The sequence below is a fragment of the Poeciliopsis prolifica genome, unplaced genomic scaffold, assembly GCF_027474105.1.
Source record: "Poeciliopsis prolifica strain line A6 unplaced genomic scaffold, Auburn_PproV2 SCAFFOLD049, whole genome shotgun sequence".
Taxonomy (NCBI): domain Eukaryota; kingdom Metazoa; phylum Chordata; class Actinopteri; order Cyprinodontiformes; family Poeciliidae; genus Poeciliopsis; species Poeciliopsis prolifica.
The window spans coordinates 3,614,660-3,632,011 of record NW_026562424.1 but is presented as its reverse complement, the minus strand read 5'-3'; the positions used below and the strand labels follow the sequence as shown (position 1 = coordinate 3,632,011).

Sequence of the window (17,352 nt, the reverse complement as noted above, 5' to 3'; positions counted from 1 at the left end):
TTTCTATCCCAAATATGGACCGGGAATGTCCAGGATTACGTCTTTCTTGCGTGCGCCGGAGGGGGGAATGCGGGCTTGGAACCACATTTATTTAACTACGCCTCCTCGGGTCTGAAAGTCTGCTGGTAGGCATTGGACAGGAAGAGAGTTGGGAAAAGAAACGGGACGCCCTCCCTCTTCGTCCTCCTCCTCCTCCTCCTGCTGCCTCTCTGAGCGGATAACGGTGTCCAAGAACTTATCCAGGACCGAGGGAGACAAAAGCGCGGCCATCAGTCATAAATGTTCTGGTTTTAGAGCGGAAAGCAGCAGGCTGTGATCAGATCATGGAGGATTTGGGTGAGTACTGGAGCTGCAGGTCTTCGTTTTGCTGTAACTGGGATATCTTGGAGGGGATCTGTGGGAAGGGGCGGTCTGCCCAAACAGAGGAAATTTGGCCTCTGTTGATCCTGGCAGTTAGAGTGCAGACATGCAGGAGGCTCAAAAATAACCCATTTCAGTAGGAAGGCGTGCAAAATGTTCTCCATTAGCATTTCTTCCCCTTCAACTGCTTCACTGTTTGTTTAACTGTGACACTGGAGGAAAATTGTATGTTCAGCCCAACAAGTTAAAAATCTGTGCACTGACTTTCTGATTGAGTCTCAAGTTTTTGTAGATGAAGCTGAATGCAAATCCATGCCACATTTTTCAGACACCTTCCTAATTTATTTATTTAATTTGGAAATTAAGCCATTTTTCCCCCCAGTACTTATGTTGTAGTCACTTAGATCCATTTTATTCTCCACATCATGAAGCTGCCACCACCATGTTTGATGGTTTGTGTGGATTTTAAGTGTTTCCGCCACTTAGTATGGAGGTCAAAACGTTTTATTTTGGCGCATCTCACATTTTCACAGCAAATATGACTTGTTATGACTTTACTCCTCCGCCATAAAGTCCAGATTCATCATGTAGGACTGAAACGATTAATTGCGAATAATTATTAAAATAATCATCTATTGGTTTAGTAATCAATTAATCGTTAAAGTTGCTTTTCTTTTCTTTTTTTTTTTTTTTAGAATTTACACATTTATTATTTTTACAGAGCAATTATACAGCCATACATCAGTGGTACAAAACACAAATGTTGATGATATGAAGTTTTCCATAAAATAAACATCTTACAACCTCAGCATCACATTTATAAACTCATCACCATACGACCCGAAAATAAGGATTCACTTTGGGCAGGACGGCAAAACACCAAATACCAAAAATACAAAAAAAATTAAACAGATTATGAACACTTTTGTTGCATTTTGCTCTTTAGAGTTGCCTTATGGTAATTTCAACAAACTAAAATAACTCTGATCCAAATAGGGCTGAATCGATTAATTGAATTAATCGTGATTAATTGATAATTGAAATGATTGTCAACTAATTTAGTATTCAATTAAATTTTAAAGTTGTTTTAGGAGGAGAAATACAGTAAAATTAACAGATTCCGAACACTTCTGTTGCATTTTGCTCTTTAAATTTGTCTTATGTTAATTTTAATAAACTAAAATAACTAAGGCTGAAGACCCAGTGTGATTAATCACAATTAATCATGAATAGATTAGATTTAATTGGAGAATACAGTAAAAATAGTCTTTTCTGAGCAGCAATTGAGACAAATCTGAACAAAATATTTTATACATTTTACATTTAAGATGAAAGCAAAACCTTATTTGTCAGTAAATATTTTCCTGAACTCCTCAATTGGCAGGTTCAGCTTCATCTGGTTCAGGTTTTGTCCTATTAAACACTTTTTTCTATTTAATAATTTTGTCAGTTAATCAAAAAATTAATCAATAGATTATAGCCCCATGTTGTCTGAATGTCAATTCAAGCAAACAGGGTTGAACATGTTTTCCTTGAATTATCAAGCGAACACAAAAGAACATTTTTATTATATATTAGGCAAGAAAACATTTTTCTTATTTAAATTTTTTTTATAATTATTTATTTTCTTATTTTATTGTATTTCTATTCCAAAAAAAAATACAACTACGTGGTTAGCTGAATTTTTAAAATCAGATTAATTGTCAGAATAATTGATTAATTGTCAAAATATTTGATTAATCATCAGAATTAAGTATTTTTATTTCATTTCTATTGTATGAATGCAGTTAACTGAATTTTTTATCCAATAAATCATCAGAATATTTGATTAATTGTCAAAAATATTAGAGTATCATCAGAATATTTGATTAATCATCAAAATATTTGATTAATCATCAGAATAATTTCCTGAGGGAGTCTTCCCAAGGGATCAATAAAGTCAAGTCTAAGTCTAATAACTGATTAATCGGTTACTAAAATTATTATTACATGCATCCATGGAGTGCACAATTAAAAGTTGGTCTGTTGGCTTCCTGTACCCAAGCAGAGCTTCTCTGCAGCTCCTCCAGAGTTACCACTGGTGGTTGCTTCTCTGATATTTTCATGATCAGGTAATGAAATATTGTTTTTGGAACCGAAAACTGCTTTAAACTTCTGCCCAACTTTCTCTGCTGTGTTCCGGTTTGTTCTGTAAGATGCGACAATCCCGGCGAAATACATTTTAGTTCCTGGTTGCAACGTGACAACCTGTGGAAGAGTCAAAGCTCTGAAAGCCACACACAATGTGAGCCCAATAAATTACTCCACATCTGTCTGACCGCTACTGAGTTTTTCATGCACGGCCTGCTAATTCAATAAAGCCTTTATAAATTAGATTTTAAATGATCCACAACCGTCCTCTCCATGCATCACCCCGGATAAGCTGTGGATGGAGAGGAAAAACACAGACTTGTTCCGTTTAAAATCACAAAGGGATCTTTTATTTCTAGTTACTGATGTTTTTTTCCTTGCAAACATGTTTGGGGAGACAGCTTTCTGTGTTGGAAATAGCCCAGAGCAGCGCTTCCATTTCAGCAAGCCACATAGTTCGAGGGAAAAGGAGAAGGTTTTTCTCTCTGCCGCCCATTCGCCATTTGCTTTTTTCTTTTTTATGTGAAGTCATCGGGCACTTTTGCTTCTCCAGCAACAGGAGGGGGTGAATGGCAAGATGTAGCACATCTGGGCACATCTGGATCGGATTGCGCTCGCAGAGGCAGGGTTACTCGGGCGACCGGGTTGGTGTTTGTCTCAGTTTACGCCGCTTTTGTAAAACTTTCAGGGAGTGAGACCACTTGTTAGATGGTCTCCTAAGCCAAGACAAACAAGTCAGCAGGCAGAGCTAAATATGGTCATAATTCCCATTAAGAGAAGCTCAACTCCTTATATGTGCAGTCTGTGTGTGTGTGTGTGTGTGTGTGTGTGTGTGTGTGTGTGTGTGTGTGTGTGTGTGTGTGTGTGTGTGTGTGTGTGTGTGTGTGTGTGTGTGTGTGTGTGTGTTTGAGAAATGGCGAGAACCCAGGCATGTGGACTGTGCACTAGCTTCCCAACACATGGCCATACCACAAGTGTGAATCATCCGGGTGAGAAGGTGACCACAGGGCTCATCCAAGGCGGGATCCGTTCACGTCATCCGTGTCTCACATCTGATTCACGCAGAAAATGTCACAAGAGTTCAAGCCTGGTTCAAAACCAGCGGCGCAAAAGGTTGGAAATTGCTATGTAGTTGCGTTTCCATTGCAAATGTGAGGAAAACTCTGAGGAAGCTCAAATCGTGGTGGCTTTTCTGATGTCCACCAGACATGCCACTGCTGGCTGAAAACTTCGTAAATATTTCAGAAATATTTACGAATTTCGCAATTGCGGTGTTTCTATTAAATAAGAAACAATTTTAAAATCACATGTGAAAAAGCTTATTCGCCGGATGAGTAATTAAACACATGCTGCGCCGTCAGCCATAGACATGAGAAAGAGGAAGCAAATACCGCCGCCATCTTGGAGTGCTCCAAAACAGCAGGGGATATTTTTGTCCAAATTGACGGACTATTGACGTGACTATTAACTTTTCCAAGTAAGGCCAACACATTATTTAAATTCACCAGCGAAATGGCAGGTAACGTGATTTATGGTGTAAAACTGGGTTTCAGCTCTGGCTATGAAGGCCAATGGAGATTAAATCTTTAAAACAGTTTGTTATTTTTTGTTTACATCTGATTCTTTTTTTAAAAAAGTAAGATACAGTTAATGTCTTATATCCACCACAAAATACAGATAACAGAACATTTTACTGGAATAGTTTTCAAACAAGCTCATAATTTCAGCTGCTTTGGTTCATTATGAATAAATATGCATTAAATAGGAGTTTAGTTGAAGTAAAGTGCTAAGTGCCATGATCTTCCAGCTACTTCCTGTCGTTGTGTTTTTGTTGTTTTTGCCAGTAGTAATATCCGGCTGGTGATCACGTGACTTGTGTGTCTCCATTGCAGTTGCACAAAATACATCTATTTAGCACAAAAGCCTTCTATTGAAAAACTTACTCTATTTTTTAAATTGGCAATTTTCCATTAAGCGAATTTATTTCCATAATATCAAGTTACACAGTTACTTTGTAAATGGAAACGCAGATATTGTCACGAGTTCGCTGGTGGTTCAAAACCTGCAGCGCAAAAAGTGGGTAAGCAAAACTTTAAATATTGCAATAATACAAGTAAATACAATTTTACAGTGTGGCGTTGACTTTATGATTTAGAACATTTTTTGATTTGCATTTAATTTTAGAAGCCTGGAAAAGTGAAGATACGCTGAATTAAGTGATATTTCTTATTTAATGTTTAAATACAAGAGTTTCTGCCTCATGAAGAGGTGACATAATAGAGATCTGATTCATTTGCCCTCTAACTCATTTTCAATTAACCTGAAACATAAACTAAATCAAAATCAAATTCATCATCTGTACTTCTGGACGATGTTCCCTTGTTTCTGATCAATATTCAGTGACAACTTGCTGACATCTGTTTCCGTGCTGCAATTCGGGCCGGGATTTATAATCCTTGGCACCTTAATATGCAGGAATGCAGGAAAAATCGCATGTCCTGCGACCGCCGAAACTGCTGCTTGATGATTCAAACCCATTAAACAAAATTTTAATGGGTGCTTTGTTGTCTGGGTACAGATGTAAGTACAGCTCAGAAAATTAGAAAATTGAAAGTGAAAAGTTTAACCCCTTAACTGGCGGCTAAAGAGGCAGAGTATTAAAAAAAACTAGATTTTTTTACCACCAGTTTAGGCGTAACAAACAGTATTTTGTCAAAATTAATCAACAGAGTTGAATTATTGATTACTGTAGAGCCTCTTGTCTAAGCTCAGTTTTACAGCAGATGGTCTGCTTTACTAATTAAAAAACTGAATTATGTATAAATTGTTTCTTGGAAACAGATTTGTTTTCGTCATGCAAGTCTTATAACCAAAATTTGATATTTCTTCTTTTATTTTTTAAGTTGTTTTAAATCCAGTAATCTAATTTCTTTCAATGTTTGATATCTTATTTAGTGTGTGACCTAAATTATAGTCCAATTAATAAGCAAAGTAGAAAAAAAATATTTATATTATATAAAATATTTTGTTTTTTTGGCATTAGCGTCATAAATTACATTTTGAGGGTTTTGTAGCTTAAACCCAAATAAGGCTAAGAGTAAAAATAAGCAGAACATGAACGCTTCTGTTGCATTTTGCTCTTTACAGCTACTTCATTGTAATTTTATTAGACTAAAATAACTAAAATCAAACACGACTAAAGAATTGTGTTTTTCTGGTCAAATCAGGTGAGACCTATTATGCTAAATTCACATTCTGCTTCTAAAAACAGAACAAGCCCTACATACATATTTATTTATGTAATTTTGGCTGAAATGGCTCTCCATACAGGCGCTAAAGAAAATACTGAGTCGTTTTTTCTCCATGTTTTCTGTGTCTGGAAGACAAGCCGTTTCAAACAGTAACATTCAACAGACAATGCTACGTTACCTAGCAACCCCAGCTGAGTTCCAGAACATTTGGGCAGCTGGTTTTTATGAGCTGTACAATGGCTGCTGGAAAAGACATGTGTTTTGTTGTTGACTTTTCTTTTGTCTAGGAAATTTCTAAGATCTAACATTTTTTGATATTTTTCAAGCCAATTTTTAATTTCCAAACTCAGAAAATGTAATGAACAAGTTTTGTTTTGTCATAAACTTATCCCAATCTGTTGGAAGAAGCATATTAGGTCACCTTTCAGCTACAGAGGTGCTGTGCAGCTGCTAGCCAGCTAACTAGCTTTGTTTCTGGCAGTCAAACATGTGAGTGAGAGTGTGGGGGCGGCCTGCTGCTGTTTGGATATCAGCAGCCAGGCGCTCTTCCTCCCCTGCTTCCTCTGCAGCCTGGCATGCCTCAGATATGAATGTCTGTCCCAGTAATGTCAGCATGAAGACGGATTCCCGCCCTGAGCTGTGGCAGACTCTCCTGTCTGCGGCTGACTTATCGCTGAGGATTGAGCTGTGTGTTGCGTTTGCTCTGACTTTCTGCTGCTGTTTTGGTCACGCTGGCTGTCTGTCTCTCCTCAGGACTGTCTGAGCCGCCTTGCTACCCTCTCAGTCCTCGTATTGTTGTGTTTGGTACGTAACTGTCTGTGCATGTTTGTGTTGCACCAGGCTTTTGCATATTTTTATTCACATTTATGTTGCATGTCTTTTCTGAACTTTTTCCACTCTGAGCACCATCAAAACTGATCCAGAGTATAGAATCGTGATGTCAGACATTAAGTAAGAGCCATAAACTATGATGGCGTGTCAGGGCCTTTGTAGATTGAAAAAAAAGGAAATTTCCACCAAGATTTTTAGAATTAACTTCTGAGAAAAAACAAACAAACAGAGAAACAAAAAAAAACTTTTGCTAGAAAAGTTTTAGAATCAGAGAATTTTCTTTAGAAAAAATAAGAATTTTTTATTTTCTAAAAACAAAAATATACTAGAAAAAAATCTGAATATGTGAGATTAATTTCAGAATTTCTATGGAAAACTGTAAATTTCTGAGTTTGAAAAATTGAAGATTTCCGACAAGAAAATTAGAAATTTTGAGACTAAACCAGAAATTTTTAAGACAAATCTTGACTTTTTTCAAGTTTTCTTGAAGAAAAAAAAATATTTTTGACTTTTGAAACGCAGAAATTTAAAAATTTTGTCTTGGGGGGGGGGAGAGATTAATTTCAAAATTAGATTTATTTTTCTATAAATTAATGTTTGGATGTCCTCCTCCTTCCTTCCAGATGCCCTTCTTGCAGATTTGGAGAACACCAGCTCTCCTCTTCCTCGGTGTCCCGTCTTGCTGACCTCTGACCCTCCACAGAATGCCGATGCCAACTCCCACGACTCGGCGCAGGCTCGACCGCCGCCGCCCGCCTACACGCCGCAGCAGGTCGGCACTCAGATTTATTTTCATGCCATATTGTGTCATTTCCTCACCTTCACTAATCGTCTGTTTCTCAGACTGTTTCTGCAGCAATGAAGACTTCAACCAACTCCAACCCGGACAAACTATACAGGTCGGTCCGGTCTGCAGAGATCGTGATTCGATTATTTAAATATTTGTCAACTGGTTTAGCAATTGATCAATTGTTAACTGGAGCAGATAAACAGATAAACTGTCCGTTCACTGAACGCAGTAATGTCTCCTCTGCCCTGCAGCACCGTGTGCAAACTGCGCTCTCCGCGCTCCGCAGACCCGCCGCCTGCGTTCTCCTCCTCGCTGCTGGGCGGCGGTCTGAACGAGCTGGATCACCTGCTGCAGGAGCTCAACGCCACCCAGTTTAACATCACAGGTCTGTGAGTGCATTTCCATGGGTTTACCTCAAGTTCCAGCTGTTCAGATAGAGACCCTTGGCAAGTTATTGTTTAAGTCTGGAAATGTGTGCATTCACACAACGCCGGAGGGCAAAGAGACGACTCTTGCCATCCAAAGCGACGCTGCTGCGGTAAAACGATCCCATTAACAAAATTAAACCTGGAGAATTATTCGTTTAGTGGAGTCTGCTACAGTAAATACAAGAATAACGCAGAAAAACCATGAGAGAATAACTCAAAACCACTTCTTTCTTCACTTTCTGTGTCGGCTTTACACACAAACTTGTCATAGCAACTGACAAAACTATGTTTCAGGATTCAACGCCAAAAAACACTCAAACATTTTCCATACAAAGAGCAGAACATTCAGTTTGCGATAGTTTTATGTTTTTAGGCTCCATGTGGCTAATTTAAACGTCAGCTTTAGTGATGATCTGGTTGGTGTTTAAGTTGCCTTTTTTTATTTTGTAACTGAACCAAAGCACATCGAATTCCACAACACATCTACATGGTAAGATTGTCAAAGTCAAGCTAGCATAGCTGAGCTATTTCCCTGTTTTTTCTTACAGATACTTTATCCTGACCTTGTTATCTAGTTGTAGAGTTGGCAATTAGTAACAAAGCTCTGCGTTCCTTTTAGACGTTACCCTGCAGCGGGTCTATACTTTTATTTGATGATGTAATTTTGTTTGCAGATGAGATCTTGGCCCAGTTTCCTGCTTCTAAGAAAGACGAGAGGGACAAGATCAAGGATAAGACCTCAACCTCCTCCAGGTCTCATTTAATAAATATATATTAATTGTTTTTTTAACTTTGTACCATGAGCATCAAACCTACAAGTTTGCAACATTTTAAAACCTTTTCACATAGAAATGCACCAATCCTATTAGATCCGATATAGAAAGGCAATAACAAAATTACGTTGAAGGTTCCTTTTTAAAAAACACAAAGAAAAATGTGCTAATAATTTTGATAACTCTGCAGAAGCACCAATAGTTTCACAAACTTTAACTTTATTCTCACATTAAAATGTTGTTTTGATGTGATAAAATACATGCATGCATAAATATTTTAGAGGCCTGTAGTGATAAATGTGATCTTATGAAACTAAAATTTCAAATACTGAATTTAACTTAAATTCAAACTTTTTATAATTTGAGATTTAAACTAAGTTTTGAGTCCATTATGATAGAAAGACATTAAAATTTGTTCCCAACCTGTAGTTTTTTTCTCCAGCCAGATAAATTTCTGCATCAAAATTTGGAAGTTTTGATTTGGAGAAAAACATTCCAACAGTTTTGTTTACGTTGAGTTTTAACCAATCCAATTCATTCACCACAGACTGTGTAAGCTCATTGGCTTGAGTCATTCGTCTAAGAGTAGAAATGACAGTATCATCTGCGTACATTTGAATAAAAACATCAGGACGAACTGAATGGAGGTGATTTACGGATAGAGAAAATAACAGCGGTCCCTGAATGGAGCCTGGGGGAACACCGGGTGATAATGGAAGAGAAGGTGAAAGGTAATCTGGTAATAATATGTGTAATATTTCATTATTTAAAGTGTCAAAAACTTTTTTCAGATCAAGAAACACAGACGCAACTTATCCAATAAATGTTTTCTATGCAAAATTGGAGAGACAAGGAAACATGTAATCCATGTAAATCAGATGTTAATTTTCTTTGAAATGCACCGACACCCAGTAAGAACATTAATGAAATGTTTTATATTCCTGTGAAAATAACGCAGGAAGTTTTTAATACTCATTTCCTTTTGAGGTAATTTTGAGAAATATTCAAGGTGCTACTGACTGGGCCACCATGCGGGCCGGTTCTGGAGTACAAAAATGATTTTAGATCATAATCCTTGTTACAAATCACAAGCATCCAAACAGTTTCCATTAGGCCTGTTGCGGATTGAAAAACCACGAAAACATTTCTGCCAAAAAACTCAAATTTCAAAATTAATTTCAGAAAATTTCTGAGCTACAAAAATCAAACATTTGCTAGAAAAAAAAACCATTTGAGATTGATCTGTGAAATTTTCTAGAAAAACAAGAAAATTTCTGAGTCAAAATTTTTGTAGAGGAAAGAAAATCTTGAGTTCCAAAAGTCATAAATTTGCTAGAAAAAAACAGACATTTTGAGATTAATCTCAGAAATTCAATAGAAAAAAAGTGACCAAGTTGGAAATTTGCCAAACAAAAATCCAGAAGAATTTAGATTAACCTCAGAAATTTTCTAGGAAAAAATTTTAGAAAAAATCATGAAAATTTCTGGGTCCTCAAAAGTTTACATTTTGCTAGAAAAAAATATAAAAATGTTGAGTTTGTCAGAAATTTCATAGAAAAAAACTTTAAAATGTTTGACTTTCGGCATTACAAACTCAGAAATGTCCTGTTTTTTCTAGAACATTTCTGGAAGCTGATCTAAAACATGTAAAGCTTTTTTGGGGAAATTTACTGTTTTCATTTTTATCTCCTATGCTGAAGGCTTCACTTCTGATTTCTGTGGGATGTTTGAATTTTATGGAAAATCTGTAATCCTCTTCTTCTACATCCGACCTGATGTGTCGATTTGTCTTTTTGTTCCAGCTCCTCGAAACCTTCAGCGACTTCAGCCACCATGGAGTTGGACAAACTGATGGCTTCACTGTCTGACTTCAGAGTCCAAACGACGGTAAGTTACGGCCTTCAGAGAAAGTTAGGAAACTAAAACTGTTTTTGGCTGAAACACTCAATATGCAGCTGGTAGATGAGGTAGGAACTTATTTGCATCATTTTAAAACTGTTTTGGATCCAGATGTGGGGTATAAACAAAGCCCAGATGTTTACAGGAAGATTCCTGCACTTTTCCAAACATCCGTTGGTCTTCAGAGGATGAAGGCTTTAGAGTGTCTCCTTCAATCTGAGGTCAGAGTTCAGCTTCACAGACCAGACCTAAGGGTTTATTTAGTTTGCTTTAATCAAACTGTAGTTTGTTTGTCTAGAAGTCTGGTTTGTCTGAATGCTTAATCAAAGTAAACATCAACTCTGGTGCAGTTTGAATACATATGTGAACGCCATGTGGACTGGAACAGGAAATGGACTGTAGCACAGGGCATTCTGGGTAAATATAACTAAAACAAACATTGAGTCTAGCACTAACAAAAAAATTACTTGTTTACTTTTACCAAAGAGAAGAAGAAAATCATACAATCGCTAAAATCTGACGCTACTCCATTTTTGTTTACATTTCAGGAAGTTATGTTCAGTGTTTTGTTCTGAAGTTTTTGTGTCATTCCCTCCAGTCTTTTTTGGCACAGTGCCACCACAGGTGAGGAGGGGAATAGGTTTGGATTGTTTGACAGTGTGAAAGCGAACTGCAGCAGCTGAAAATGTAAGACTGTCAGCCTTAAAGTCTCCTAAAGACGACCGTTCTTTGTCTTCTACCAGCCGACTCCGTCTGTCAGCCAAGTGGTCCCCGCACCGCAGCGGCCCGCCGCTCCGGCCCAGCCCACACCTGGAGGCTCACTGGACAGCATGCTGGGACTCCTCCAGTCAGACCTGAGCCGACAAGGAGTTCAGACGTCCTCCAAGGGAAACTGCTCAGCTTGCCAAAAACCCGTCATAGGACAGGTGAGCGGCTTTTATGTTGCCATGTGAACCACCAGTAGGGATGCGAACAGTTAATCAGCTTATGATTAAATGTCCGCAGATGGTTTATTAGATTAAAATGAGTTCATGACATCAGTTAAAGTTTCGGTTAGTGTTGTAGCTTGGCGGCCATCCAGCAGAGGGCGCCGCTGGTCGTGTTTAAGCAGCCAGTTGATACAAGATGGCGGCTAAACCAGAACAGGAAAGCGAAAAGGTCCAGACAGTCTGGTGTCGGGTGAAAAACTCACTCTGTGGTTCTGTTTTAAAATAAAAACTCAACAAGGTCCTTAAGTTTCTCCTTAATAGCGATTTATTCCAGCTGCGCTGCACGACGGAGCAACAACAATGTCAAAAATGACTGATGTGCTTTGGAGCGAGGATGGGATGATAGGTGTACGGCGCATCAGGGCCATTTTAGATATAAAAAAGGAGTAATTTTCCACCCAAAAAAATCTGAATTTATTTTTTTAATATTTGTGTTTCGAAAGGGTTTTTGTTGAAAATTTCTGAGATTAATCTCTGCATTTCTGAGAGTTTTTGGCCCAAATAGTCACAAAACTCATGTTTTTAAGAAAATGTCCGCTTATCAGTTAATCAGCTTTGCTTTAAGCGCAACAGAGCTTAAAGCACCACATCTGCAGCAGTAAAGCTGACTGTCCGTGTGCAACAGGTGGTGACGGCGCTCGGGAAGGTGTGGCACCCGGAGCACTTCGTGTGCTCAGAGTGCGAGACGGAGCTGGGCAGTCGCAACTTCTTCGAGAAGGACGGGCGGCCATATTGCGAGTCGGACTACTTCACGCTCTTCTCCCCGCACTGCGCTAACTGCAGCAAACCGATACTGAACGTGAGACATAGAACCACTTTTTTTTTTTTTTACCGATCTATAACAGTTAGTTGCATCCGTTTCCCTCACCTTTGTTTCTCTGTGTTTAGAAAATGGTCACTGCTCTGGACAAGAACTGGCATCCAGAGTGTTTCTGCTGCGTCAAGTGCAGCCGCACATTTGGAGACGAAGGTAAGAAACTTATTAGAAAGAGTTTAAAAGAAAATCTTGAACATTTCTGGGGGGGGGAGGGGTTAGCAGAATTTCAGGTTCTGTGGACTAAAAGAATAAAAAATAAACCGCCTGTTAATGTGGATTTTACATTACACACCGGACTCTGTCTGGATCGTTTCTCCTTCCTCCTTTGGAATGGCCGCCATCTTTAATTCTGAAATGGCTTTGGTTAATGAGGACCGGTGGCGCCCTCTGCTGGACGGTGGCCAAAGTACAACATTGAAAGAAGGTGTAAGCGGATAATATTAATCTATTTGAATGTGTGTTAGTTAGTTTAGGTTTCCCCCAGAAAGCTAGCTAATCTCTACGGTGCCAATGGGCAGCTATTCATCCCATCGTGTTTTTGAGTTAAAAAATGGTTAAAGTTGACAGGAAATTTGAAAATATCACCTGATAATTATGTGTTATTGACAGATTGGAAGGTTAACACCTGAACACCAACTATAAAGTCTCAAAAAATGCAAACATTTTAAACAGACTTCAATAAAGAAGCAATGCTTTGCCTGGTGGGGGCCCAAGTAAAGCCTGGTTGCCCGCCAGGCTTATAATACACAGGAGGAAACACATGATATTTAATCAAGTCTAACCATGTAACAAAAACTGAAAGCGAGAAAACAGTTTTAACTGAAATAAATAAAAATAGTAATTAATGGGGAAAACCTGGGACTTTATTGTGCATTTATAAAATGAAATATACTGAAATTATAACAGCATTTGTTTTTGTGTTTATGAAGCTATTAAATCAAACTTGAACTGGTTTTAGATCCATGTAGGGTTTATAATATTCCTGAAGGTTCCTTTTGCAAACAGACAAACACAAAACATGTAAATAAATAAAAACATTTAGAATGTTTATGTCACTTTCATTCGCTATTCTTTTAGCATAAATGCTACTTCATACCTTCTGATTTTAGTTAGCTGCGCTATGCTAGCTTGAGGAGCAAAGTAAATTTGATTGGTATCCAAATGATATTTCAATAAATTTTCAACTTATATTTTGTAGTTATTATTTTATATTATTAATAAAATATAGTTTAGATTTTATGATAAAAGATCTTGCGCCCCCTAGTGGCCTTCAGTGGGCTACAGCATACGCTTAGCTTTAATAAGAAATAAATAAGTATATTTTGTTGCAATCCAAGGTGATTTAAAAAGGGTGCACTGTTTTTCTCTGCTGTATTTAACCTGTTTTTGGTTGGTGTTGTTGTAAATCTGTGGTTTCCTCCTGCAGGTTTCCATGACCGTGACGGCCAGCAGTACTGTCAGCAGTGCTTCCTGACCCTGTTTGCCTCCCGCTGTCAGGGCTGCAGCGAGCCGATTCTGGAAAACTACATCTCAGCTCTGAACTCTCTCTGGCATCCTCAGTGCTTCGTGTGTCGGGTGAGTTTTCATCATTTACTCATCCAATCAGCAGTGGACTACCGATAAAAATATCACCTGAGATAATAAAAGAAACAGTCTAAAACAACAAGCTTTTAGTTTGGACTGATCCAATTTATTTTCTTATTTAAACCCTTTTAATGGTCAATAACAATGAAGTTATTGATTTGTGTTTTTTTGCTCAATTCACCAAATCAGTCGATTGATTTTCAAAGAATTTATTTGGAGTTTGCACTAAAAACCTGCAAAATGTTCTGAAAATTGTTCAATAATTCACTTCAAAAAAATATAAAAAATATTTGAAATATTCTTTTTTAAATCTAATCCGAAATACTAACTCTAAGAATTATTTTTTTAAATTTCACTTATAACATAGTAATAATGTCTTGTTGTAGGTAAAATTTTCATCAATATGAAGAAATTTTTATTTTGTTTACTAAGTTACTTTCCATGGGAACTTCGCCGTCACCTAGCAACCAAACCGACTGTATTTTTTGCAGCTTTTGCTTGGATGCTAGTCTTTTTTTGAGTGTGCATACACAAGTTAGTTTTATTTTTTGTGACTTTTTGTTTGTCTAATTCAATTAGTTTTAATTAATTTTTAACAGTGTGTTTGCTGGTTTTTATTTTTTTGTGTATTTAATTTTTATTTGTTATTAGTACTTTTAGTTCTTTCAGACTTTGGTTAATTTTTGGGCGCAGAACTCAAAAACATGAAAGTATTGTGATTATATTTACATCGATTGGTTAATCAATACTCAACAGAAGATTACATTTTCAAAAAATTCATTAAATTATTGTTGAACTGTTCTCTCCCAGTTTGTTTGAGGAAAAAAAATCAACTTCACATTAGCGCAAAAGGCTGATAAAATACATTCATAAACACAAAAACAAAGGACATTATATCTGTAATTTCAGTAAGTTTTAGTCAATGTTGTAAATGTACAATATTGCTACAGTTAGTTATAGTTTCCGCCCATAATAATTATTTCATTTAACGAAAATGTTTTCTCAATTTCAGTTTTTGTTATTTCTGTAGTTTTAGTTATCTATCATGACTATTCTCCAGTTATCGATTATTCGATCGCTAAGTTAGATCAATCACGATTAATCGTCTGCGCTCTGCCTGCTTGCAGGAGTGCTACAGCCCCTTCGTCAACGGCAGCTTCTTCGAGCACGAGGGAAAGCCGCTGTGCGAGGCTCACTACCACCAGTCCCGCGGCAGCATGTGCCAGGCCTGCCAGCAGCCCATCCTGGGCCGCTGCGTCACCGCCATGGGCGCCAAGTTCCACCCGCACCACCTGGTGTGCCAGTTCTGCATGAAGCCGCTGAGCAAGGGCTGCTTCAAGGAGCAGGAGAACAAGCCCTACTGCCACCCCTGCTTCATCAAGCTCTTCGGTTAGACACCCACCGCTCCACGGACCGGCGCTACGGGAGACAGTTAGGGCCACCAGGAAAGAAAGGATGAAATTATGTCTTAAAACTGACTTTTTTTTCTTTTCAGAATTCTGACTTAAATCTCAGAATTCTCCCTTTAATAGAATTCTGAGATTTAAGTCAGAATTCTGATGCTACTTTAAGAATTCCGACTAATTTTTAGAATTCTGGCTTTGATTTCAGAATTCTAATGTTTTCTCAGAATTCTGACTTTAATCTTTTTCTCTCAAAATTTTCGTTTCGAGAGAAGTGTATGGAAAAAAGAGGGGAAAAAACTGAAGAAAAAGTCAGAATTTATTTTTTTCTTTCCTGGTGGCCCTAATCCTCTTCCGTACTTCTCTCATCCTCTGAATCCCTGAATAAAAGCAGATGCTTCATCATGTCTCGGTCATTTAGTGAAGCAGTGAGGATGGAGTAGAATCAACCAACACATCATTTGTTTTTTAGAAAATGAGATTGAAGTAAATCGACGCCAAAAGTTTATCTCAGCCATAAAATTGTATCTTTTTTTTGCCAAAGGAAGGAAAGAAGCAGATTAAATGTATTGTTTCAATTCACGAGGTTAAATGTTATGAAAGAAAATTCCTTATAATATATTTGCTTTTTATTGCCTCAAATACACACTTCACTGCATTTGCATTTATGTATTGTTTGCTGATTGCTAAATATGTTTACGTAAACTACCTTATTTTTAAAGTCAGGTATCGTTCACTTATTCCTCTATGCAAAATGTCAGACGCGTTTCTAGAAATAAAAAGTTTTTATGATGTTTTGTGTTTATACTTAATTATTATTTTATATTGGATGAATTGTCAATTTACTCCATGTGGTGATTTATGTATTTAGAAAAAAAGTTTCATTATGGTTCTCTGCAGTCAACAAAGGAATATTTATATATATATATATATATATATATATATATATATATATATATATATATATATATATATATATATATATATATATATATATATAGTTTATTTTGAATATAAAACCAGATTTAAAATCCTGGACCATGAATCTTTGCATTTCGTTAGGCAGTTATGCTATTAAATAAAATATAAATAGAGCTGCAGACACTTATGAGCCTTGAATAAACACAAGATTTATTAATATATATATTTTTTTAAAACACAGCATAAGGGTTAAAAATACAGTTGTGCAGTTGTCACATTTTTAAATAAAAAGACTTCATTTACATTTGAAATGTAAAAATCGAGCTATAATTTGTTCCAAGTTAAAATAAATACACACAAAGCATCAGTATAAATATATGCAGCAAAGTTACTAAAATATTTCTGCAGCAGCTTCGCAGTAAACAGTTCGGCAAATGCTGATTTTGACCACCAGAGGTCACTGTTTCCTCTCTTTGTAAAAATGAGCACCTAATTACTCATTAATTTTATTTATCAAAGTTTAAGAAGAAAAACATAAAGCCCCTGAATATTATTTACAGTTTCTGATATGAAGCACTTTGCCAGCCGTTCAGGTGAGGCGACAGCTGCGTGATGACGTGTCCACGCCTCTGCGCCTCACAGGTGTGTTTAATTGAAAGGTTAATCAGCGTCTCCTGGCGCCCGAGCAGAAAAATACCAGGTGATGTTGGACGGAAAAGCGCCTTGAACTTTTCGGATTCAACCATTTCTACCAACACAATGAGCGATTCGGAGCAACAACAGGTGAGTCATTTGGCTGTTTAAACGTGCAAACATCGCTGAGTGAACCGGAACCACCTGGACCTGTTTTCTCCAAGGAATCTGATAAAGTGGCTGAAGCTCAGTGGCCTGAGAATGGAGATGCGTGGAGCGACGCGGAGGATGATGCGCGGATGGACTGCGAGCTGCTGCAGGCGATGGCCGAGGAGGACGAGGACATAAATGTCTTCAATGAGGAGACATTTGGGATGGGTGAGTCCACCAGAAACTCCTGCGTTTCCCCAGGAAAAGGTGAATATGAAACTTCTCAGAATTTCAACTTTATTTACTGCGTTCAAAAATAAAAAGTTGACAGAATATGTAGTAATTTCAGTAAATCTTAATATGCTTTACTCCTTACTAAGTGTTACTTTTACT

General features: G+C 37.4%; 1 protein-coding gene across 2 annotated transcripts; it reads left to right on the top strand.

The window, feature by feature from the left end:
- Positions 1 to 55: 55 nt before the first annotated feature.
- LOC129377856 (transforming growth factor beta-1-induced transcript 1 protein-like) lies at positions 56 to 16,047 on the top strand. Of its 2 annotated transcripts, XM_055058065.1 has the most exons (12): positions 56 to 336; positions 6,495 to 6,545; positions 7,196 to 7,344; positions 7,416 to 7,471; positions 7,614 to 7,747; positions 8,465 to 8,543; positions 10,366 to 10,450; positions 11,206 to 11,388; positions 12,077 to 12,250; positions 12,340 to 12,421; positions 13,695 to 13,843; positions 14,980 to 16,047. In XM_055058065.1, exons 1-12 carry the CDS (start codon positions 324 to 326, stop codon positions 15,244 to 15,246), a joined length of 1,422 nt encoding a protein of 473 aa, XP_054914040.1. In that variant the 5' UTR covers positions 56 to 323; the 3' UTR covers positions 15,247 to 16,047. The 2 variants fall into 2 exon arrangements, with proteins under 2 accessions (XP_054914040.1, XP_054914041.1); XM_055058066.1 differs by lacking the exon at positions 6,495 to 6,545 and having other exon boundaries at positions 68 to 336.
- The last annotated feature ends 1,305 nt before the right edge of the window (positions 16,048 to 17,352 follow it).

Bases quoted from the DNA above. Each gene is read 5' to 3' on its own strand.
- LOC129377856 (XM_055058065.1), top strand. The intron at 8,544-10,365 runs GTCTCATTTAAT...TTTTTGTTCCAG, and splicing joins AAGACCTCAACCTCCTCCAG to CTCCTCGAAACCTTCAGCGA. The intron at 12,422-13,694 runs GTAAGAAACTTA...TTCCTCCTGCAG, and splicing joins CCGCACATTTGGAGACGAAG to GTTTCCATGACCGTGACGGC.